The 26,915-nt window shown below is 37.7% G+C and overlaps 1 protein-coding gene across 2 annotated transcripts in view; it reads left to right on the plus strand.

Annotated features, from left to right (window-relative positions):
* pparab (peroxisome proliferator-activated receptor alpha b) overlaps positions 1 to 26,915 on the plus strand; it is a 54,060-nt gene that overhangs the window by 12,690 nt on the left and 14,455 nt on the right. For both annotated transcript variants that reach the window (XM_051689998.1, XM_051689999.1), the window contains exons 2-4: positions 12,430 to 12,675; positions 14,418 to 14,575; positions 21,875 to 22,013. In XM_051689998.1, the coding sequence (XP_051545958.1) occupies positions 12,468 to 12,675; positions 14,418 to 14,575; positions 21,875 to 22,013 (505 nt within the window). In that variant the 5' untranslated portion in view covers positions 12,430 to 12,467. The remainder of the gene's footprint in view (positions 1 to 12,429; positions 12,676 to 14,417; positions 14,576 to 21,874; positions 22,014 to 26,915) is intronic.

The following is a 26,915-nucleotide window of genomic DNA, read 5'->3' on the forward strand; positions in this document are numbered from 1 at the left end:
AAACTATTTGCCAATGGGGTAAGAGAAAAAAACTCGATTTAAAGGGAAAACAAGTTTATTTTTCTTCCCCCATTGGCAAACAGTTTTTTCTTGATTTAAGCAAAAACTGCACCAAATTTTGTTAGATTTCTCTAAAAACAACACTTAATATCTTATGCCATTCTCCTTCTTAAGTAATGTTTTCTTGTTTTAATATAGGATATTTTGATATTTTTACTTGAAAATAAGACAAAAATACTCAGTAAGAATGTTTTTTGTTTTTTTGGCTTATTGAATGAGGATGATTTTCTTGCAAATTCTCAATTTACCAATGTTTAATGCATGTATGCATGATTTCTGTTTTATACACAGTTTTCATTAAAACCCACCTCTTCCTCCCTCAGACTGTTTTTATGCCAAGTTACTCCATCGAAACATAGCCATGCATGTACATACAGTATTTTACCATTTATCGCTGTAACAGCACATTCAATTTTTGCAAGTATTTGTAAATCCAGTGTTTAAATAGTCTGACAGACAGAAAAATAGATGTATTGATCCCAGAGGGTAACTGTAGTTTAAGCCAACACAGAAGAGTTTCAGATGTGTCACTTCCCGTGCTTTGACCTGGCGCTGTTGTCTCATTTCAGATTTATTCTGAGACGCTTCTGTCCTGACAGACAATACTGAAGTTCACTGCTTAAGTCTGTCCATCACACTAAATAAGCGTGTCACAGACAGACAGACCATAAGCAGCTCAGAAATGATTGTGAGTTAATGATCCACGAGTCTTTGCTGAGGTCTTTCCTTAATCCGTGTGAAAGATACAGTACAAAGAGGTTTCTGGAGCTGTAAAACACAGTAATGTCTGGATATCTTTAACCAATAGAGCCTGGTACAACCAAGTTTTTACTTAAATTTAAAGTTAAATTTTACAGAAAACTGTGCATGCAAAAAATTATTTTCTTGTTGATTATTTTTGTCTTGCTTTCCAGTAAAAATATCGCAACATTCTTAAAACAAGATACATTTATTTGAGAAGCAAAATGACATATTTTGTCTTGTTTTCAAAGAAATTGTACTTGTATTTAACAAGATAACTGCTTGTAACTGTTTTCCAATGGAGTAATAATAATAATAATAAAACTTCATTCAAAGGGAAAACAAGTTTATTTTTCTTCCCCCATTGGCAAAGAGTTTTTTCTTGTTTTAAGCATAAATCATGCCAAATTTTGTTAAATTTCTCTGAAAACAAGACTTGATATCTTATGCCATTCTGCTTCTTAAGTCGTCTTGACAAAAATACTCAGTGTTGCTCAGTGTGGCTTGTATCTTTGAATGTTGAGAAACAAAACCCTTTGAAAAACTAGATTTTTACATTTGCTGAAGAAGCTAAATAATGACTACAACCAGGGTCCGAAACTTTTTGGCCCACCAGCCAAGGTGGCCTGGTAGAGGAAAAAATTTACCAGCCAGTCAAATTTCTTACCGGCCAATTTTTATTTATTTATTTATTTTTAATTGTATTTTACAAGTGGATTTTACAGACATGAGAGAAAAATAAACAATAGTGTAAGCCAGCCTGATCTCACATAAAAATCGGCAAGTGTGTGCCGATTTTGCTTTAGCTGAAATCGATATACGTTGACCGAATTTTAAAACACTGCCCCCAGTGGCTAAAGCGGCAAGTGTTTCAGAGCATTAAAACAAGTGTGACGTCCATTTATATCCAGGAGACGTCACCAGAAGCCATTTGTACAGATAATTGTTTTCAGCTGTACAGGGTGTACAACAGTGAAGAGAAATGCTTATTTTATTTAGTCTACCCCCCCCCCAACCAAAACCCAAATCTAACCCTAACCATTATTAGACACAAAATGCAATGTTATGGATAAAAATGTATCCCCCTTATCATGCTCGTGACTGTTTATTCAAACGTGATTACCTCCTCGTTTGAATGGGGATTGACCTGCAGTTTCCAATGCACATGACGCAATGCACTACCAGTTGCGCCATGAAGGAAAGTAACTGTTGTAGAGCCATTGCAAATATGTCAGATGGGAGATGCCCAGTGATTCGGCATACTATTGCCGATCCTAGGGTACCAGATTTTTCGGAAACAGCATGCCGACTTCCCGTGTGATCATGTTGTGTAAGCATGTTTAAACGAGAACTGTTTTTTTAAAGAATTGTATTGTTTTGTTATTTATGAAATATTTGATTGCCAGATAGTCTGTAGATACAGTAGTAATGAGGGTTGCGGCAGTGCTTAATACTAATACAGAAAACACTCATTTTTAGTCTGGTTTTCTGTCCGCATCGCTGGAAGTATGAACGTTATAGAAATGTTAATGTGTGGTGGTGGGTAATTAAAAATTACTCGCACATCCACTGGAAATCCAAGACTAGTCTTCCCTTCATCCCGATGACATGAACGCTCCAATTGCTTTCATCTTGCTTCAAGATTTAATGCTAATGGTAATTAATCCACTTAGCCCCGCTCACCACGCCAGAGAGCTGTTGTGTATTGTAAAGCCTTCAGTACACGAACAACGCTATGATCTTAAATATGCGCGATTACAGTTGGAAAGATGCCAACTTAATTTTCAAATGCCCAAAGTATACAAACAGTTTTGATCTATTAAACTTTTGCTTACCCAGCCACAGAATTGCCACAATGAATGCGTGCACAATCATAATTTGAAATCCATATTAAATATAGCCTAATGATGTGATTAAAGCACTGAATCCACTTTCGCTCACCATGCATCAGTGGACACAGAGCAATGAGACTTTCGATGAGCAGCGGGACTACTAGCTAATGAATAAGAGCCATTCTATATAAACACCTGTGACTTCAATGACTGCAGGCCTGCAGAGCCCCCTTGAGGACAAAACTGGAACATGTAAAATTATTTTACAAGCTGACACAAAATGATAGAAAGGAAAAAAGCACCCACCACAGTGGCCTGAGACAGTGCGAAATTCACCGGCCAAATAGAAAATTTACCCGCATTTGGCACTTGGCGGGTGTTAATTTCGGACCCTGACTACAACTACCATAATGATGTGAGTTTATGTGCTTTATGAATTGGACAATCATTGTTGTCTTTATTTTAACTTGTTAGCAGTGTACGAGGTTTGACTGTGTTTTTGTCTTGTTTTCTTGTAAAAATATCTAAACATTCTTAAAACAAGATACGTTAACTTGAGAAGCAAAATGTCATTTTGTCTTGTTTTCAGAAAAATCAAACAAAATTTAGGAATGGTTTTACATTTAACAAGAAAAACTATTTGCCAGTGGTGGAGAAAAAAAGCCCTAATTCAAAGGGAAAACAAGTTTATTTTTCTTCCACCATTGGCAAATATTTTTTTCTTGTTCTATGCATAAATTCCACCAAATTTTGTTTGATTCTTTAAAACAAGACTCAATATCTTATGCCATTTTAAGGATTTTACAGGGAAATAAGACAATTCTTTTTATTTTTTTTTTGCATTGTACAGCAAAACGTGAAATTCAACTTGAAAAACTGCTATTCTAAAAACCCGTTAGAAATTCCTGAAGGAACTCATGACTCAAAAAATTTGATTTTATTCTAAAAATTCTATTTAATTCTATTATATCACTAAAAATATTTGAAAACAGGGTACTGACGAAATTAAGTTTCAACGCTTGTGTTAATTGGCTATGCGCGCAGCGTTATCAGCCAATGCTGATAATCTCAAAACTATTCCAACTATTCCATGATCACAAATGAAATCGAGATGTTGCTTCCCAAAATTCACGTCAATTCAAGTGTAATCACGTTTTCCTCTAGCGTAACTCATTTCTTGATACCTCAGAGAAATGGGTCCTGTTCCCACATTTTTGCTCTAAAATAATACTTTTACTCCTTTGACAGTTAGGTTTAGGGTTGGGGTTTGGGTTAGGGTGTATGGGTAATTAAATATGCATTTCTCTTGACTGTATTAAGAGAATACTGTGGACAACCGTGGCATTACGCTCAACAACACTTCCAGCTCTGGCCACTGGGGGCAGTGGTTCAAATTTTGTGAAGCACAGATCGATTTCAGCAGCAAAACAAGAAGAAAAAGAAAATGTTTTTACAACTTAATGAAAAATCAGGATATCAAACATTTATTTGCCTTTGGACCAAACATTTATTAATAAAGTAAATATGCTCAGTTTAAAGGACTTGCTCGCTAAAAGTCAAACTCCCTGAATTTCCACTGAGCCGTCATTCAACACGATTAGATTAGGAGCTGGGCCTGTTTAGTCATCTCATCTAATTCAACTACCAGGTGACCTGATTCCTCTCAGATAAAACCACTTCCCAGTCATTTCAGTGCTTTTAAACTGTCCAAGGATAACTTGTGGATTTCAAATTGTGAAAGTCTTCACTCTCCCCCACGCGGATGTAGTTCAACCCTCATGCTACTGCAATAATGTTACCGTGAGAAGTGTGCCACACTGATGTAACTGGGTTTTGGTGTCTGGTTTTGTTGATAACCCCCAACCCATCATGGAGGTCAGGCTGTGTGTCTTATTGCATCTTGAAACAAGACACGTACAGTTGGTGCGTGAATCATTTTCTAACGAACACTGCTGGATGATTAGTACTTTTCCGTGTATAAAGACAAACAGTCATAAAATCAAATCACGTGCATAAACTCGGGAGGGTGGTTGGGTTTGTTGTGGTTTTGCACCGACTCTGTAATACTGCTAGGAATAAAGTTAATTTTTATTTTTGTTTTGCTTATATATTTTTGGAAAAATCTTTGATGGAAGGCATGGTCATTTCACTTTTAGGGCAAGGAACAAGGAAATGCTTTCAACGTGAAAAAACTCCATTAACTTGCATAATAATTTTCCCTGGTGTAATTGTGTGTGATTCATTCCTCATTTGTTATCAGATTCCAGCTTTACTCTATTAGCAAGCTACTTTTCCTAACAGGTAGCAATATAGTAAAAATACATGTATGCTTCAAAAGCACCGTGTGCGTTTACATGAATGATCTTACAGCGATTATACTTAATAAGCTCACTGCATACAATCAGTTATTTACTGATTATGTTTGTCTTCTTTTCTGGTAAAGATATCTAAACATCCTTAAATCAAGACACAATTACTTGAGAAGCAGAATAGCATAAGAGATCTAACAAGAAATCTAACTAAATTTGGTGGGGTTTATGCAGGGGCATAGATTATGTGGGGGGGGATTAACCCCCGCAATAATAAAAACAAGCAATTACAACCCCCCCCCCCCCCCCCCCATTATTTATACCATGATCAATGGACACGTGTAAATGCTTCACACTGCAACCCCCTCAATGTTCAAGCCAACTCTACGCCCTTGGGTTTATGCTTAAAACAAGAAAAAACTATTTGTCAATGAGGTAAGAAAAGTAAACTTGTTTTGCCTTTGAATCAAGTTTTTTGTCTTATCCCACTGGCAAACAGTTGGCTACATTTCTCTGAAAACAAGACTAAATATCTTGTTGTGTTGCTTCTCAAGTATATTTATCTGGTTTTAAGAATGTTAAGATATTTTAACTGGAAAACAAGAAAAAAACACGTTGAAAAGATTGAAATGAATACTTGAAATTATTTTTTGCAGTGCTGACAACGAAGAACAAAATGGTTTTACTTTATCAGAGTAAGGTCATAAGCGGTTTAACCAATCAGTACACGTAGACTTTTGCCCATTTCCTCGATTGTGCATTATACGTAAACACCTTTGCCGTCGTTCTTACTGGCTTATTTAATGCACGCAAGTGTTGTGCATGTCAAGTGCACGCCAGTTTACGTTTTGACATCAAAAGCAGAGAATAATCTGATAAGATCAAGTCTCAAATAAACATGTTTTTCTTGCTTTGTTGGATTTTTAACTCTATAACGCCGTGTGTATCAAATATGATACACAACATTTGAAGGCTCCTGTTTCACTCTCTGTTCAAGCTGATGAGCCAAATTATCTATGGTATGTAAGTTTCACATGTTTATGGCACCATCTAGTGGTTATTTGTGAAAAAAGTGGTTTCAATGTTTATATCGATCTATTTAAAATGCTGGCGGACTTACGTGAAAAGTGAATCTTCTGTTAGGATAGGAGAACTTTTGCTTACCCAGCCACAGAATTGCCACAATGAATGCGTGCACAATCATAATTTGAAATCCATATTAAATATAGCCTAATGATGTGATTAAAGCACTGAATCCACCTTCGCTCACCATGCATCAGTGGACACAGAGCAATGAGACTTTCGATGAGCAGCGGGACTACTAGCTAATGAATAAGAGCCATTCTATATAAACACCTGTGACTTCAATGACTGCAGGCCTGCAGAGCCCCCTTGAGGACAAAACTGGAACATGTAAAATTATTTGGCGGACTTACGTGAAAAGTGAATCTTCTGTTAGGATAAATGACAGCTTATTTTAATAAAGTAAAAGTGATAGTAAGGATTATATTGTTACTGATATTTTAAAATGAGTATTTGTTGAATATAAGCAACTTGTGCTTGGTTCAAATTTTAGATATTATTTTATTGAAAAAGCCCCTTTGAAATCCATGTATCAAATATGATACAACAGGCTTTTGAGGTAAATCTCTCAATCACCATTAAATTACATTCATGCCCATGACCTTTTACTGAAGAACACTTCATTCACACAGACATTTATTGTAGGTAGCCCTATAACTCCCTTTTTATCCACTCTATTAAGAATGCTGACATTGATTCACTAAGCTTGTCCTTGGCCTTCAGAGACCCTGTCCTGAAGAGCTAATCCAGTCTCCTCATATATTTGCAGGTCATAACTCCAAACTTACATGAAGAACTTCAATCGATGTTGTGTACGGTGCAAATAATCTGTTCTTTTGTAATATAAGAGAGAACTAAAACATACCAGAGCGTTCAGATGTGATGATTCAAATGAATCATTGAATCAGAGTTTTTTATGAAGAAAGCTAAACATAAATAATACAGTGCCTAAATATTAAATGCCATGGATCAATATTTACTGTAAGCCATTATTTTGTTGAGGGGGGTCAAAATGACAATTTTCGGCAATGATTTTGGAGCAAAACTACAGGTGAAAAAAATAACCGTAGAAAGGTGTCAGTGTCACTATTTTATTTTTACACAGAGATAAGTAGGTCTATTATTAAACTCAGTTGACTTCAGCACCCATTGTTGCATTATATGTCAATAGTGTGAGTCCAAAAATGGCAAAAACACTTTTTTTGTGTCGTTTTTCCAAAGTTGGAGTGCCTATAACTCCAGAAGTATTCAAGATATCTTAAAATCCTTTTAGATTCCAGTTTTGGACAAACTTGTCTTTCTGTATCTTAATTGTTAAAGCCCTATATGGTTAAATCCCAGAGATATGGGGCTGTCAATGTGTACATTGGTAAATTGTACCCAATTTTAAGTGGGTCACATGGTACGCAGCTTGTTTTTCTTGCTTCAACAAAGGTCTGAAGTTCAAAAAATGTTGAAACTAGAAATAATAATGTCAAAATCTTGATTTCGAGAGTCCAAAAGTGATATAGGAATGAATTTGACTTTGAACAGAGCATCCACTGAACTGGAATGGAAACAGAAGTGATATTGCACCCAGGAGAACTGTACATGTCATATCATTGCGCTGTCCAGCTTTATAAATATTGTTTACAGGTTCTTCATCTTGCGTTCAACAGCTGCCAGGGTGACTGCCCTGGAAATGCCCTGGCATATCGCCCGGTTCTGTGGCCACTGGCCGCACTCTATCGCAGTCTGTCTCAGTGACCATAAGTCTGCACCAGGCCAAGTCTGCAAGAACAGCGCGTCCTGGCTGGGCACGATGTGGCGTGTTTGTAGCATGTGTTGGCGCTGGTTTAGCGGCTTGTCAACACAGGACCCATCAAGGTGCTAAATGTGGAGCTCTGCACGTTCAACAAGCTCACATTACATTAGGAATGTATGTTTATTTACACAAGTCTTACATAATCGTGGAGTGGCAAAGTGTTATTCTTTGCAACTGATTGGCCCCCTGATAATTCTTTTTTTTTTGTTTTTTGTTATGCATTTAGGTGGTTGTTGCTCAGTTGCTCTGTGTATTCAAAGTATAAATAGAAACAAGCTATGTGTAACTGTTAAAAAAAAGAAATATCAGTTGGGACAGCAACTGTACACTATGATTTTCAGTCATTCCATTCATTTCTATTCAATGCCAGTTGCTTGGCTGTGCAGAGCTACCTAACTTAAAGCCCTATGAAAACCATTTTATTTTGTTTGTCCAAATTCTGTTTTCTTTTTTTCGTTTTTAAATCTAGCTTTTAGTGTAGACCAATTTAATTTAATTTAATTTAATAAATTAATTACATTTAAAAAAAATATTAAATTACATTTAATTTAATTTAATTTAATAAATTAATTACATTTAAAAAATATTAAATTACATTTAATTTAATTTAATTTAATAAATTAATTACATTTGTTTTTATTAAATTACATTTAATTTAATTTATTAAATTAATTAAATTGTATTAATTTTTTACAATTTAATTTAATTTAAATTTAATTTACATACATGGTTTAGGGTTTTTCCAAAATCTCTAAACAAAGATCAAAATTATCAATTGTAAGTCTACCTATAGCTTTCAAGCTACATCCAATAACTTGGCACAGACCTTCAAACTGTTCTCGAACAGTGTGCTATGACTTTTCTAACTGTTTGGAATTTCGATTTTCATACATTGGTCGATCAAAAATCAGAAAAATCCCATACACCCTGTCTGCACCAGACAAGAGCGGCACGATGCGACAAAAGCAAATTAATCCCATTATAATCAATGATGCTGTCTACACTGGATGCGCAAGTCACGTCGTGCCAACAGTAAATGGCCATTTTGTGCTGCACGCATTGGTGCTACTCCTGCCAACAAGTTTAGATCGGTCGTTTCGATGCATCTACGGACAGTGTAGACAGTGTGTTTCAACAACCGCCTTTGATCTGCTTCAAGTTGCTCTCTCTCTCTTAATTTGCTCCATAAATCTTAAGAAGTACATGCTGTGATTTAAACTTTGTGTCAGTCATCGTTCGTAGGGGTCGTTCACACACACAAAAAATGTTTTGCCTGTCTGCACTGTTTTTTCATTTGTTTTGTGTGTAAACATGCGTTAGGCAGACATCTTTGACTTTGCGCCACGTTTTTCAGCATCTCTAGCAGGAGCAACGTATTTTTTAGACACTGTGTCAAGTTTAAAGAACTTAAAAAGCGTCTGGAAATACCTGTATTCTGTTCCTTTCGTTGCACTCTGTCTAGCTTTTTAATTAATTCATTCATTTTTATCCCCTTTTCTCCCAATTTGGAATGCCTAATTCCCACTACTTAGTAGTTCCTTGTGGTGGCGTGGTTACTCGCCTCAATCCGGGTGGCGGAGGACAAGTCTTAGTTGCCTCCGCTTCTGAGACCGTCAGTCTGCGCATCTTATCACGTGACTCGCTGTGCATGACACCGTGGAGACCCACAGCATGTGGAGGCTCATGCTACTCTCCGCAATCCACGCACAACTTACCACATGCCCCACTGAGAGCGAGAACCACTAATCGTGACCACGAGGAGGTTACCCCATGTGGCTCTACCCTCCCTAGCAACCGGGCCAATTTGGTTGCTTAGGAGACCTGGCTGGAGTCACTCAGCATGCCCTGGATTCGAACTCGTGACTCCAGGGGTGGTAGTCCGTGTCAATACTCGATGAGCTACCCAGGCCCCCGTCTTGCTTTTTAACATTAGCAAGGTTCACCGGTATTATAGGGTCTCTACCTGGATTACATAGAAATGTAGAAAGATCGTTAGTAAAAGTGGATTCACTGTCTTTAACGACTCGCCAATCTGTCCAGTGACCTTTCCTTCTTCTAAGATCATTTGTGTTGGTTAACCTAGTGAAATTGAGCTATTTTTGTAACCCGGCATTGACTGAGTCAGATTTATCCGTCTATGACCTCAATGTAGATCAATGACCTTGAATGATCCTGACTGTCCCAGTTTGGCTCTTTGACCTCGGAGAGACACAAAGCTCTGCGTTGTCTGTCCACTCACACATTCATTTCATCTACTCGTTCATTGTTTCCCTTTCTCATTATCTCACTCTTCAGCAACATTGAATGAAAGAGTGTCTCTCTCTCTCGCTGTCTTTCTGTTCATCTGTCTCTCTCTCAGATGTCTTTGTCACTCAGAGGAACTATGTACAATAGCGTCAGTCAAACATGTTTAACACGTGATGTCTGACTGTTGCTTCCAAGTCCTTTAAACTCCAGTATTCCTTTTAGTGAAAATTTCTTTTTAGTTGCAAAAGAATTTGATAAGAACTGTTTGAGTTCATATTGAGATCTCTGACATTTGATTGCAGACTTCTAAGTGCAGTTTGTGCTAGAATGTCAGAGAGACACATGAGATTACAGTGCATTTTTGGACTCTCGAAAATCTAAATTTTGTCTGTTTTCATGTGAATAAATAAAGGAACATTTGTAGTTTGAACATTACTAGTGCTTCAGACATTTGTTTTGTTGGACAAGAAAAACTAGTTGTATACCTTGTGACCAACATTTGGTTTTTGACCATTGAAATTGTGTACAATTTAACAATTTACAATATACTTCTGGGGTTATAGGCACACCAACTTTGGAAAAACAATGGAAAGTGTTTTTCCCCCCATTTTTGGGCTCACACCATTGGAATATAATGCAACAATGGGTGCTGAAGTCAACTGAATTTCATAATAGACCTACCTATCTCTGTGTACAAATAAAATAATGACACTGACACCTTTCTAAGGTTAATTTTTTGACCTGTAGTTTTGCTCCAAAATAGGTGAAAATTGTCTTTTTGACCCCTCTCAATAAAATAATGAATAACTCATATTGATCCAGAGTAGTATTTAAGCTTTTGGATTTCATCACCATTTACGTCTACCTTTATCTAGAAAAAGTATCAGCAAAATCAAACTTTTGGTTGAACATTTCAGCCATTTGGTAGCGTTGACATTGATATGCTAAATTTACAGTGGATTCCTTTGACCTTGTAGCCCACAAATGAACTGTTTACACTTCCATTGTGTAAGAATACCTCGATGAACCATCACGTGTTTCTGAAACCTTGTTCGACCTCAAAATAGACCTATAGTGGCATGCACTTAAAAGCTTAGCACTTCAAAGATATGTGAAGTGTCCACAAAGTCACTTTTAATCTCAGCTCCTGTGACCTTGTTTCGCTGTCCGAATTTCTTTCTGTGTCAGAGAGATGCAACACAGACGTTTAGATAAGGCTATTTAGGGTGAGCTTAACTATATTTATGGCTGATAAAAAGGACTGGGAGGGAAGCTTTTAGTATGACTACTATCTGACAAGCTATTATTTGTTGTGGCTTAATTAAGTGGGACTGAGATTTATGTGTGGATTGCCTGGTGGGGAAGCAACCACAAATTAACAACTGGTGTAAATGCTGCATTCAAGGTGATGTTTGTCATTTAAAGTGTTAAAATACGTTCTCCTATCCCAGCTAAATATGCAGAGGCAACTACTGTAAAAGTAAGCCATTCTTAGGTTGGTTTCCAGTGTAAACACTGTGCGTCTGTGGTGCTTTCAAAACATTGATCTGTCTGCTTGAGCAGCTTGATATGGCTTCATAGTCTCAACCAATGCCGTATTTTTCCATATGGATCTCATAAAATCCCCCATAAGCCATAAACCAAACGAACCAGCTCCGAGGTGAATCACAACATTACAAACTTTAATTTTGAAGTAAAAAGTATTAGAAAATCAGACAAAAAGACAAACGTCTTTAATGAGGGAATGAACTACAATCCCATGAAGCATTGCGAATGACGTAATCAAATTAAAAACAATGGAAAAATATGAAGCTATTTATTTAAAGTTGTCAATTAGATGTATAGAAACAATATTTTGAGTTTTACTGCAAAATATTCAGATGCATACAAATGTATCAGTAGTTTGAGACTTGATTGCGTCATTCACAGTGCTTCATTGAAGTGGGCAGTCTCTGCAGAGCTCTTTTGGCGTGCTTTGATTGCTGTGATTCCCTGATTGGTGGATTTCTTTTCAGGATTATGAGTAGTGTAGTTCTTCACCAGGAATTCTGCTATTAAACTCGTTTATTAAGATGAAAGAATGTGGAATGATGGTTTCAACAGAAGGATATACCATCGATTAACAACCTCGGAGCTCACAGTAGGTCTGTCTTTAAATATTTATAAGTTATCGTTAAAAATCTATTTCCCTGTGGAAAGAAAATGAACTTCCAGAGTTTGGGAAACCTGTTCAATAGCAGCCATTTATTAATCCTTTTTTACATAACTTTTGCTAACCATGTGCAGTGGTCGCAGTAAAAATTCAATACAGTTTCTTTAACATCTCCATGTCGTTTTTTTCTTCCGTCTCCAGGCTGATGTGTGATTTGCGCCCCGTTCCTGTCCGCCAACATGGTAGACATGGAGAAGCACTACTGTCCCCCGTCCCCATTGGACGACTCCGTGTTGGACAGTCCCTTGTGCAGGGACTTCATCGGTGGAATGGAAGATTTGCAGGACATCTCTAAATCCATCGATGAAGACGCACTCAGCAGCTTCGAAGTGACAGAGAACCATTCGTCAGGTCTGGGCTCGGGATCGGAGAGCTCCACCGTGTTAGGTATGAGCTACATGCCTGGAATACCACAATAAAACTACACTTTGACACACAACATGAAAGACAAGTTTTCCCGTCATATGATCTTTAGATTCCAGGGACAGTAGAAGAAGACCGTTTACGCTAACCCCAGCTATAGTGCCCCTTGTGGCAATTCCGAAAATGCAACGTCTTGAGAATTGCTTTCTTCTGACATATTTTGGAATGCAGCAGCACTCAAAATGTATCTTATGTCAGCTAAAGTATCATGTGTCACCTAAACATGAGTCTTTTAACTCACATGTTTGACTTTTTGACCTCACTGCCTAGCAACGTTGACGTTTTTCGGTTTGTTATTAGTAGCTTGTGGTTCTGAAATGTCTGACTTAGTTTTCGCTTCTAAAAGATTAGCAAATCTTTACATTCCTGGATGTAGATTTAAACCCCTGGGATGGAAAAGACTAGTTTTAGAACCTTAAACTGTTGTTTCACCATATAACAGTTACATAACACACAAAAGTGCTGTAGAGAGTAAATTATGGATTGTAGCTTGAGACTGAAACACCTTACATGAGAAAAGAGGAAATGACATCATGGAAAAGTTTCTAAGGCAGTAGGAAGTTAGCAGAGAATTGTAATGCTCATAAATGTTTGAGGTCAACAGATATCTAGAAATAACCTCAGGCCTACAGTTTTATCAAAAACAAAGAGTTTGATTTATTTTAAGTAATGATTAGAATACTTCAGCAAAATGACTCCATATTCATAATCAATTTCTTTGTTGTTTTCTTAACCTGTGAAGCAAAACTACACAAGATAATAAGACTTGTTTTCTCAGAGAATGTGTCTTGAAAAGTGTAAAAGTGACACTTTTGTTCCAGATTTTCACTTATTTTAAGAAAAAAACCTAATTAACTTTTTAGTAATTATATTGAATGGTAACACTTTATAATAAGGTTTCATTTTGATAACATTAGTTTACAACATCAGTTAACATGAACTAACAATGAACAATACTTTTACAGCATTTGTTAATCTTGGTTAATGTTAATTGAATATGAAGTTGTATATGTTAACATTAGTTAATGCACTATGAAATAACATGAACTAACAATTAACAGTTGTATTGTTTTTAACTAACAATAACACATTTTAATAAATGCTGTAAAAAATATATTGTTCATTGTTAGTTGATAACTAATGCATCAACTAATGTTAACGAATGGAACCTTATTGTAAAGTGTTACCAGTTTAATTTAATTTAATTGAATTTAATTTACAGTAAGGTTGCATTTGTTAACATTAGTTAACATAATAGTTAACATGATTTAACAATGAACAATACAGCATTTATTAATCTTTGTTAATGTGAATTAAAAAAAAATACATAATTTTTACTAATGCATGTTTTGCATTAACATTTGTATATGTTAACATTTAATGCAATATGAACAAACAATAAACAATTGTATTTTGATAGCCTAACAATCACTAAGATTAATAAATGCTGTGAAAAATTATTGTTAATTGTTAGTTCATGATACCCAATGCATTTACTATGCATTAGGTAACATGACTTAAGCATGTTAACTAATAGAACCTTATTGTAAAGTGTTACCACTTTATTTTATTTAAAATGACATTTTAGTAAAATACATTTTAGTGTAGTTTCGTTCAGTTTAGTTTCTCACAGATATTGTATGCACTGTAAAATGCCTGAATGACCTTGATTTCTAATGTTTGTGTTTGTTTGCTCTCTTGTGTAGATGCTCTGACACCAGCGTCGAGCCCGTCGTCAGGCGTGTATGGTGGCCCAGCGGGACAGGAAGAGTTCACCTCCACCTCACTGAATCTGGAGTGCAGGGTGTGCTCGGACCGTGCGTCAGGATACCACTACGGCGTTCACGCTTGTGAAGGATGCAAGGTTAGACTGATGTTGATGCTACTCTACTTTAAGACTTCTATATGTGAAACAGCTGTGTTAGGATTGGCAGAGTAGGTCACACTGTAATTTATCAGGTGGGCCGAGCTGCAGATAACTGAATCGATGTTGATATATAAATATAGGCGGTCATATATTAATGAGCTCATGTATGTGACATCAATTATTCTGTTTTTCCATAATTTGGGATCTTCACATCATAACCGTCTTGGCTGCACACTGCAAACAAAATCAATTGTAATATAAAATTATAATTTGCATATAGAGAATAAAGACATTATTTTCATGATAAATTCACACATTTTATCCCCCAATTCTTATATCTGCAATGTGGAAATAGACAGTAATTATGATATTGTCATTACCACAATGTGAAAAAAATAAATAAAAAAAAAATAAAAAAAAGTATATATATATATATATATATATATATATATATATATATATAATTTAAATTGTAAATTATCTATACAGTGGCAAGAAAATTATGTGAACCTTTTAGAATTAGCTGGTTTTCTGCATTAATTGGTCATAAAATGTGATCTCATCTTCATCAAAGTCACAAGTATAGACAAACACAATGTGCTTAAGCTAACAACACACAAACAATTATAATCTTTCATATCTTTATTGAACACATCCCATAAAACCATAACTGTGCTGTGGAAAAAAGAAGTGAACCCCTAGGCTAATGACTAAGCTAAAAAAGCTAATTAGAGTTGGCAAACCTGGCATCCAATTAATGAAATGAGATTGGAGGTGTGGGTTAGAGCTACTTTGACGTAATAAAGCACTCAAACATTTTGAGTTTACTATTCACAAGAAGTATCTGCTGACGTGGACCATGTCTCACAAAAAAGAGATCTCAGAAGACCTACGATCAAGAATTGCTGCTTTGCATAGAAGTAAAACAAAGTTATCTGGAAGAGCTTAGATATTCATCTGTCCACAGTTAGACAAACTGTCTATAAATGGAGATGATTTAGTACTATAGGTACTCTCACTAGAAGTGGCCGTCCTGCCAAGATGACTCAAAGGGCACACCACAGAATGCTCAATGAGGTCAAAAAGATCCCTAGAGTGACAGATAAAGACTTGAAGGAATCATTGGAACTGGTTAACATCTCTGTTCATGAGTCTACTATACAGAAAACATTAAACAGGTATGGTGTCCATGGCAGGACACCACAAAGGAAGCCGTTGCTTTCCATCAAAAACATTGCTGCGCACCTCAAGTTTGCCAAAGACCACCTTGACACTCCACTGTACAAAATTAATTCCCAAGTTTATCAAGATATCCTACAGGATAATGTCAGGGTGGCTGTGTGTCATCTGAAGCTCAGTAGAAGTTGGGTGATGCAGCAGGACAATGACCCTAAACATCGAAGTGACTCCACTACAGAATGGCTTCAAAAAAAGAAAATTCACCTTTTGGAGTGTCCCAGTCAGAGCCCAGACCTTATCCCAATAAAGATGCTGTGGAATGACCTCAAGAGTGCCGTTCACACCAGACATCCTAAGAATATGTCTGAGCTGAAGCAGTTCTGTAAGGAAGAATGCTCCAAAATTTCTTCTAAACGTTGTGCAGGTCTAATCCGCAGCTACCGGAAACGCTTGGTTGAGGTTATTGCTGCCAAAGGATGATCAGTTATTAAATCCAGGGGTTCACTTACTTTTTCCACAGCACTGTGAATGTTTAATGGGATGTGTTCAATAAAGACATATAATTGTTTGTGTGTTGTTATCTTAAGCACAAATCTAAATGTATGTTGTATTTGTCATTTTGGCTGCTGTATGTTAATCTGCCCACTTTAAAAAGAGTTTATAAGATTCACAATAGAAGACAAGCTGTACAGTAATAATATTTGTATAAATATGAAGTATAGATGCATTACAGCACAAGAGGCACTGCATGATATCAACTCTACACACACATACCAGTACTGGCCTCAGGCCCGAAATAAACCCCAAGACACACTCTCCTATTGGCTTGGAGCACAAGTGTCTCAGAAAGGTCATCAAGGACTTGTCTGCATGTTTTGTCCTCATATCTGTGTATAAAGGATGGACAAACATCTTTCGAGTGGACACAGTAGTCATAATATTGCTGCTAATGCAGCAACTTTGGGTAGAAGGACAGAAAATATTGTACATAGTTCTTGCCACAAAGCCTTTGTTATTACGCTTAAGAGCTGCTACATTCTTAAAGGGAAACAAAACCCTTCGATTGTATGGTAAAATGAGTGAATGTTACGTATTTTTAATGTATGATAAAACACGGTAACACTTTGCAACAGCCCTTAACCCTGATTTTAAGATTGTTATGAGGTGTTGAGTTGTGTTTAATATATCTCAGGAGTGTTGGTCATCTTTGGCATTTTAATGTACTTTCTGGACCAGAGTGTTACTGTAATAAAATGTCCTTCACATGGCTTACCATTATTAATACAGCTGATGCCGTAATATACAATAAATAATATTTGAATTGAGAATAAATGATTTTAAGCCTGTATAAATGCTACATATTGTATCATCAGATCACATTGCATTTATTTAACCCCACTGAAGTATGTTGACCTTTGCGGCCATGGCCTTATGACTTGACTTAAGCGGACACATAGCTTATGCCCAGACTGGCGAATGCCAGGGTCAAGGTCAGAGCTTTAACAAAGAGCTTCCAGGGTTCCTTTAGAAGTGGAGAACGTTTGAGACATGAGAAATCTTTATGCAAGTGAAGTGACAAGTGACATTCCTCTGTTAAAAAATATTTATCCCTTGTAGAATATATGCAAAATGTACACACACAAGACCATTTTGATAATGAATTGTCATAATAAGTGCAGTTTTTTTAGACATAGCATTGAAGAGCACTTAGATTTTCCAACCTTTACATTTTCTGAAAAACAAAACAAAAAAACACGTGTCTGTGTAAAGGTCGCCACCCCGATGCTAGGGTATTGTGGGTGGTTGTTATTTGGTTGCTAGGGTATTGTGGGGGGTTGTTATTTGGTTGTTAGGGTGTTGTGGGTGGTTGTTATTTGGTTGCTAGGGTATTTTGGGTGGTTGCCAGGGCGTTGTTATTTGTTTGCCGTAGTAAGTGGGTTATCCTGCACTGCTATTTGGTTGCTAGGGTGTTGTGGAAGGATGTTATGTGGTTGCAAGGGTATTGTGGGTGGTTGCCAGGGCATTGTTATTTGTTTGCCATAGTAAGTGGTTTGTCCTGCATTGCTATTTCAGCTGCTAGGGTGTTGTGGGTGGTTGTTATGTGGTTGCTAGGGTTTTGTGGTTGGTTGCCAGGGCATTGTTATTTGTTTGCCATAATAAGTGGTTTATCCTGCGTTGCTATTTGGTTGCTAGGGTGTTGTGGGTGGTTGCTAAGGTGTTGTTATTTGTTTGCCATAGTAAGTGGTTTGTCCTGCATTACTGTTGGGTTGCTAGGGTGTTGTGGGTTGTTGTTATGTGGTTGCTAGATGTTTGTGGGTGGTTGCCAGGGCGTTGTTATTTGTTTGCCATAGTAAGTGGTTTATCCTGCATTGCTGTTTGGTTGCTATGGTGTTTTGGGTGGTTGCTACGGCATTGTTATTTGTTTTCCACAGTAAGTGGTTTGTCCTGCGTTGCTATTTGGTTGCTAGGGTGTTATGGGTGGTTGCCAGGGTGTTATTTATTTGCCATAGTAAGTGGTTATCCTGCGTTGCTGTTTGGTTGCTAGGGTGTTGTGGGTGATTGCTACGGCATTGTTATTTGTTTTCCATAGTAAGTGGTTTGTCCTGCATTGCTATTTGGTTGTTAGGGTGTTGTGGGTGGTTGCCAGGGTGTTATTTATTTGCCATAGTGAGTGGTTTATCCTGCATTGCTATTTGTTTGCTAGGGTGTTGTGGGTGGTTGCTGCGGCATTGTTATTTGTTTTCCATAGTAAGTGGTTTGTCCTGCATTGCTATTTGGTTGTTAGGGTGTTGTGGGTGGTTGCCAGGGCATTGTTATTTGTTTGCCATAGTAAGTGGTTTATCCTGCGTTGCTGTTTGGTTGCTAGGGTGTTGTGGGTGGTTGTCAGGGCGTTGTTATTTGTTTGCCATAGTAAGTGGTTTGTCCTGCATTGCTATTTGGTTGCTAGGGTGTTGTGGGTGGTTGTTATGTGGTTGCTAGGGTTTTGTGGGTGGTTGCCAGGAGGTTGCTATTTAGTTGCAACAGTGTTCCGAGTGGTTTGTAGTGCATTGCTATGTGGTTTCTAGACTGTTGTGGGTGGTTGCCAGGGCATTGTTATTTGTTTGCCAAAGTAAGTGGTTTGTCCTACGTTGCTATTTGGTTGCTAGGGTTTTGTGGGTGGTCGCCAGTGCGTTGCTATTTGGTTGCTAAAATGTTCTGAGTGGTTTGTAATGCATTGCTATGTGGTTGCTAGGGTGTTGTGGGTGATTTCTAGGTAGTTGCTTACTGGCCCAGTTCAAAAGAGTCCACCCTCAAGTCTTGATTTGGCTCAGGTCCCTTCTTTAAAGTAAGTCTAAGGGACGTTTTATCATCTACCAGAAGAAAAACGAAGGTCAGATTGTTTAGAAAAGCAATAGCACACTTCTCAGCAAGCTGCACGATTTGAACACTTATTCATTGCCAGTCCCATCTGCTTAGTCTTGTCAGATGCCCATAATTTGGCCGCTCGCTCTCTGTGGTGGAACACATGATCTGGATCATGTCGCCTTCCAGCGGGACAGACACCCTTGCCGTTGCTGTCCTCAAGTTAACCTCTCCTCCTCTTCTTCCTCCTCATCTCACTTTATCTCCTGCCATCTGATCTTCCTTTCGAAACTGCAAGAGTGTTTCTAGGGACAAAATGGCTCAATAAGAGTGAAGCAACATAGATTCGTTTTAAAGACCCCAGTCACTTGTTTCTTGCCAGACTTACTTTGAATCTCTGCTCCACTGGCAAAGTACTAGTTGTCTTCATCACTTAGCCATGTTGTGCAAGCTACTTTATTTAATACTTTGGATGCATTAATGACCTTCGGAACTGACCTGATTGTTCTTTTTAGGGGTTTGGAGAGTGCAGAGTAACACCGTGTCGTAACCAGATGTAATAGCGATAAAATTCCAGAGATAAACATTATTTCCACATTGAACGTGAAACTGCAGCGCGACACGGCACAATCACAGCCAATCAGAACATATCTGATGCTTAATATACAGTTATGAGACGATGGATTTTGGACTATTTTATCTCTTCGTTTTCTTATTATTGTGTTGGCTTGAAAACGCCAACATACTGTTATTCTACAGACTTTGTTTAGTGTTTTTCGAGAATCCCTAACCCAAGACCAAAATCATCAGTTGTAACTCCTCCTAGAGCTTTCAAGCTACATCCACCAAACTTGGCACAGACCTTCAGGTTGTTCTATCTCAGGTTGTCATGTCTTTTTTGGCTGATTGGACTGATCGGGTTTTCCCAAAGCAGACAATAATAAATCCTGTAGACTTACATTGACAGAATGTTAGGCCTGTATATCCTTGAAACTTCAAATTTTAAAACTACTTAAACAAGGCTTTGTAAAGCCAACATCAAAGTTTGTCTTAAAAAACCTTACATATCTAGTTATTATTATTATTCCTCTGTCATTGAAATCTATGGCAGCCCCTAGAACCTTACAGTATATGGAGGAAAGTTGTGAAATTTGGCAGACTTATTGGGGTGGGCCTCAATATTCTTCTGACCAGCTTTGAGGTCTCCCAGACCAACCCTCTAGTGCCATCACCAGTTTAAAGTTTGACTTTTCTATTGCTTATAACTTTTGAACCCTTTGGCATGGGAGAATTTTCCCCCCCTGATTGCTTCACTTCTCATGCTGAGTTGATTGAAACTTGATATTTTCAATGTATGTTGTATCGTTTACGCAATAACGTAAAATATATTGTTAACAGTCTTTTTTGCTACTTCTCCTTCAAATTCTTCAAAACCAATTTTTCTCAAATCTGTCTCAAATGATCTTCAGATCATGCTGCACAAAAGTCAGTGGATGGATTTTGTATTTTTGCAACTGTTACCAAAGTTAGTGAAGTCAACCAAAAACAGAAAGTCAGGCCATATAATTAATTTGTTGTTTATGACAGATCATATAGTCAACTAATGTGAACACATCCTTGACGGTTTGTTTTTTGCAAATTAATTAGTTATTTGTTAGATACCATGTATTTAAAAAATAACATAGGACGTGTAAAAGTTCTGCAGGTATTCACTTACACTTTATCCATATTATTATTAATGCATGACATGTCGTAACAATGTTTGCCCAACTCGGACGTAGTAGCTTCCCAGGTTCATTTGAAGGCAGCATAAACACCAAGCGATCGACAGAATCGCTTACCACATGCCCCATTGAGAGCAAGAACCACTAATCGCGACCATGAGGAGGTTACCCCATGTGACTCTACCCTCCCTAGCAACCGAGCCAATTTGGTTGCTTAGGAGACCTGTCTGGAGTCACTCAGTACGCCCTGGATTCGAACCCACGACTCCAGGGGTGGTAGTGAGCGTCAATACTCGCTGAGCTTCCCAGGCCCCACAAACTGTCTCTTCTTAATAGAGCTGTGTGTCACCGATTTTGTTCATGTTAAGATAACCACTTCAACACTTATGTATTATGAGTTTGCCCTTATTTACATGACCTGCTTCCTTATTATTTGAACTTAAATAAAGGATGCATTAAAGATATAACGCCGATGTGATCTCATGTTACGTTAAATGAGATCAAATGACTATTCAACAACAATTTTATATTGTTGACGTTGTCGATAATGTCGACTAATCGTTTCAGCCCTAATGTGAACACAGACCAGCGCGGGCAGTGGGAGGGGGGAGGAAACTAACTCGGGTTCGGTCCAAGCAATCGAACCAAGTGCGAAAGCACCCTTAAGTGCATGTAAACATGGTCAGAGTCACCATGCCTGTAAGGCAGAAAGAGTGTTTCCAAGAGAGGAATCCTCAGCAGCTCCAAGGACAAATGAGGACAAACACAACGTATGAATGTGCTGCCAGGTTATTTAGAGAACAGACTGGTTTGGATTGTATACATACATTTCTGGCATGTTTAATACTGATATATAAATGAAAAATAGAGAAACTTGTCTTCAAGGGGCCAAAGATAGAACCATGTACAGATATTAAAAGCAAGTAATGACCTTACATTGATGTGTGTGTTTAATGGGTGGATTTGATATGGTCTGCTCATTAGTGATTGTGTGTTGCTGTTGGTTTTGTAGCTGATGTTTCTCACTTGATTCTTTTCCTCTCCGTTGTAGGGTTTCTTCCGTCGGACAATTCGTCTCAAACTGGAGTACGATAAGTGTGTACGGCGCTGTAAGATCCAAAAGAAGAACCGAAACAAGTGCCAATACTGTCGCTTTCAGAAGTGCCTCTCTGTGGGAATGTCTCACAACGGTGAGTATTACGTATAGCAGAACTTGCATTGGTACAGTCTTATGTTTACATCATGACTGGATGTACCATATTTGTAGAGTTGAGTTTCTTTACTAGTAGACACCCAGGAAAGGACCAGTCAAGGCCTGTCAAAACATCTTACGGATAGTGTTGTCCTCCTTTTTTGTTCTTGGGGGAATTAGTGAAGAGTTGGTCATTAAAGAGTTTAGGAGGCGGGGTGGACCATCAGCTGGCGGAACGACCGGAAGGGCAGCGTCTCCCCTCCAGAGATGGGTGGGGGTGTGTAGTAGGCCAGTCCGGATGGCACCCCATCCTGAATCGGGTGGGGGAGGAGTGTGACAAGGAGGAGGGCGTGGCTGGGCCGTGAGGGTGCATGGCCGCCGCAGAGTCCACTAATCAGTGGGAGAGAGAGACAAAGGGGAGCCGGAGACGCCAGTCCGGGAGAGAGAGAGAGACACACGTGGCCGCGCTGTGTGTGTTTATGTTTGTTTTATGTTGTTTTAAGTTCAGTTGCGTCATTATGTTGACTGTCCTGCCGGTTCCCGCCTCCTCCTTGCCCATCCTGATCCCGTTACAATGAGATTTGAGAGTTTTTACTAGAATAACAACATAACTTCTTGTCTGTTTCTGACACAAAGCTATCATATGGCTTTAAAAAATTTGAAATGCATCACACAAGTACTTTGGACTACTTTTATGGTGCTTTTTTTTGTCCTTTTTCGAGCTTCACTCCTCTGATCACAATAATTTTTGATTGTTTGCAAAAGAGCAGCTTTTGAGATTCTTATAGATATCTTATTTTGTGTTCTAAAAAACTATTTTAGAGGTATTTTTGGGGTAAACCATTACTTTAAATAAACTTTTTAAAGTTGAACATGACATTGCAGTGACATTCTGGCTAATCTTTGACTAAATTAGCAGTGTAAAAGCTAAAATTTTGCTTTGTTTTGTTTTGTTTTTCCTTGTCACATCAATGGAGTGACCTTTTGTGCTGACCCCACCATAGTTTTTAGTCTGGAGTCAAAGGTCATCTTTTAAGAGGCACACTAACACTGCAAGCCTGGCGGAACCTTGTGTCTCGCACAAACTTTATGACCAGCAAAGGCATGTGTTGAAATCACTCTGTGCTCAAAATCTGTAATCTGAACCATATATTAGAGGCTGACCCTTGGAGCCACCCTAACCTCATTCCTCTAAGCCATGTGGGTTAAAGATTAAAATTAGCAGACGTGAGAGGAGTTGTGTAACGTCACTAGTGTCAGTGCTAAACAGGCTAACAGACATCGAAGCTTATGCATGCATCTAAAAGGTGTTTAAAAGTTTATCTATGAGATGTGGTTAGAATATGAGGAGTAAAACAAGCTGTAATGATATAGATAGAGATCTGTTTCAGCACATATGTGCATAGACATGATTCATGAATATGCATCTGTGTGTATGTGCACCTGTGAGTTTACAGACTAGGGCTTCAACTAACGATTATTTTGATAATCGACTAATCTAAGGATTATTAGAACGATTAATCGACTATTCTGCCGATTATTGCAACGATTAATCATTAGCTCTTAACCAACAATTCAGCGTGTGCCATGAGTTAAGAGGTTGTTTAAACATGTGCTTACTAAAAATGAAGAAAATAAGACAAAAGCATCTTTTAAAAATACCTCTAAATGACCTTCACCGAATCACAAGAAAAAAATACTATTCACTGCAAAGAAATGCTATTGTTATCAAGTGCTAGTGTCTTGTTTTCCTTTTAAAAATATCTAACAATCCTTAAAACAAGATACATTTAACTGAGAAGCAACATGCTCTAGAACATATTTAGGCTTGTTTCAGAGAATATATTTTGAACAGAAGTATATTTTTTCACTTGTTTATACTTCTGCCATTGCCAATATATTCAACATTTTCTGAAAACACATTTTAATATCTTCTGCAGTGTATGGCTCAAGTAAATGCCATTGTCCTTATGCCATTTAAGGGATTAAGAGAAAGCGGTTCAGCACACCAAGGTTTCTCCTGGAAAACATGGCTTATATGGCCAAGTAAACGCATTAGCGGTGTTCTTACTGGTTTTTGAAGATTGCGCATATCCGTGGAACAGACCGGATAAATAACTTAATAGGATGTAGACATACATCATATCAACAAGTCCACACAGCGGAAGGAATTCAACATTTCTTGGAATATAGTGGGAAAAAGGGAAACACATAGAGTATAAAATATACCAGACCCAATTTATAATAGGTTTCTTTAACTACTATGTACTTAAAATGAGGGACATCCAAACGCTTTGAAAACAGCAAACTTCTGAGACATTGGTATGGTATCCATTAAGGCTGCACGATTGACTGAGTTAAGTTTAAAATCCCGATAAGGTCTTGCATGATTACAAAAGCTTGAAAGGTTGTGTTTAAAAATAGACTGCAATCAGCACTTCAGTCAGCATTGTGTAAGCAAGCGGCGCCCTCTAGCGGTCTGGACTGCATTTTCCATTATCCGTTACACCACTATAGAATATAAAAGGCCGTTTTGTTCCTTTGGTAGCATTTTATTTTTAATTGATGTGGTTCACGTTTCCGTAGAATTGCCCAACATAATATGTTTGCATAATATGAATTTGTGATGTTCGATTATATACAGTACAAACATATAAAATGTGAGTTCTGTTCACTGTAAAAAACAGTTATTTGTTAAAATCGGTATCGGTCAAAAATTTTCAGATTGGTGCATCCCTAATGTACTTATTATGTACATACATGTTGTCGCATTGTACTTACTTTTAAAGTACCTGCATATAATTACATCTGTAGTTACATTGTTTACCTTATACCTATCCCTAAACCTAACCCTACACTAACCTTTACCCTGCCTCTAAACCTACCCGTACTTCAACCTCAGTAGCAGCAAATGTGAATCTTGTGAGAATTTTGCAGAACAACATGTACACTGAAAATGAAATTATTCATTGGCTTTGAACTTAGAGTGATACATAAAGTAAAAGAATAATTGAGAGTTTCTTGAACATCTTTGGCTTAAAAATCAATAAAATTATGATTTTAAGTACCACTAACTCAAACAATCAAGTACAGAACTGAGGTTATGGGGAATACCCTTAATAATCGAAGCACGTTTTTTTTTTTTTTGGTCAAAAAGAACTTATTGGGGCATTTAATTAGTTGTTATTAAGAATTCATAGAGATTTAGTTGTTTTGTGTAAAGTCACCATTAGGGTGATTAGTGTTCCCTTTAGTGAAGTTTGATCCTGTTTAATCCATGTAATTTTCCTTGCGCATGTGACTGTGAGTAGCTGAAGTGCAGCTTTATCTGGGAAATACATTTTAATGACTGAACTCTGTCATTTTATTTTGAGACAATTAAATTAGGTTGAAACAATAATCTTAAAGTTAATTTGAAACCTACCACCCCTGGAGTCGCCAGTTCGAATCCAGGGTGTGCTGAGTGACTCCAGCCAGGTCTCCTAAGCAACCAAAATTGTCCCGGTTGCTAGGGAGGGTAGAGTCACATGGGATAACCTCCTCGTGGTCGCTATAATGTGGTTCACTCTCAGTGGGACACGTGGTGAGTTGTGCGTGGATGCCGCGGAGAATAGCGTGAGCCTCCACACACGCTGTGTCTCCGCGGTAACGCGCTCAACGCGTGGCTTGATAAGATGTGCGGATTGACGGTCTCAGACGCGGAGGCAACTGAGATTCGTCCTCCGCCACCCGGATTGAGGCGAGTCACTACGCCACCACGAGGACTTAGAGCGTATTGGGAATTGGGCATTCCAAATTGGGGAGAAAAGGGGAGAAAATCAACAACAACAAAAAAAAGTTAATTTGAAACAACATGTGATTAATTGTTGAATCTTATTCACGTGACATACCTTTTTAAGTAAATTACATTGAATGAACGGATACATTTGTGTATATCTAACAAAGGTTTTCTAGTTATGCTGACATACAATGACCATAAGTTGATTTTACTTAAAAAGCGTGATGCACAAATGCATATGTATGTTAAGTAAATCCAACACATGTGTAGTTACACAATAAATACATTGTATTGTATGTATTTCAATGTTAGTACATAGTAGTTAAAGACACCTAATATAAAGTGGGACCAATATACCCTTTTATACACGCCCATTTAAAATATTGACTACTGTCCCTCACGTCCACGTATGTGCGCCTGTATGTTGGGGGAATCCCGGATTATGACGTAAGTGGAAAGCCCCACTATTGCAGCGCAGTTAGGAAAGTTAGAAAGTTAGGAAAACTAACACAGGAAAAACTCTGGAATATTTGGAAATAAAGCGAAGCATCAGAGAATAAAAAAGCAAAGTCTTCCTCGGATCTCATGTTTGTTATTTACACCAGCGTTGCGGGGAAATTATATTGCTGTGGAGAAAGCTGCTTACTGACCGAGCCACATGTATACTGGAATAAAGAGAAAGTGATAACTCAGTGTTTGTAAACACATACACAATTTATGTCTTAAGCAGCTTTCTCTCAATAAATAGCTTTCTGGTGTCCATGTAAATGAGCTCAATATCACTATTGCTCGTAGTGATTTTTATACAAACCTCTAACCCTAAGTATTAAACGTTCAGTGTGTATCTCGTCCTTCACTGTTTGTATTACAGACATAAATGATACCTCAAATCATGTGGCTTGTTGAGAGGTGTGCTGCAACATTATTAAGCAATAAGATTTATGATTTTTTCAGAAAATGTGCAAACTTTGGTTGTAATCTCAATTGTTGATTCAATGTTCAAGGCAAAGTTTAATGTTACTCAATTCCTCTGGGCAAGTTTCTAAGACATCATGCATCCTGAGCTGACAAAACTTGTAAATAATGACCAGTGACTTCAGCAAATATAATTCATATTTGATC

This window comes from Myxocyprinus asiaticus, chromosome 46 (genome assembly GCF_019703515.2).
Source record: "Myxocyprinus asiaticus isolate MX2 ecotype Aquarium Trade chromosome 46, UBuf_Myxa_2, whole genome shotgun sequence".
NCBI classification, from domain to species: domain Eukaryota; kingdom Metazoa; phylum Chordata; class Actinopteri; order Cypriniformes; family Catostomidae; genus Myxocyprinus; species Myxocyprinus asiaticus.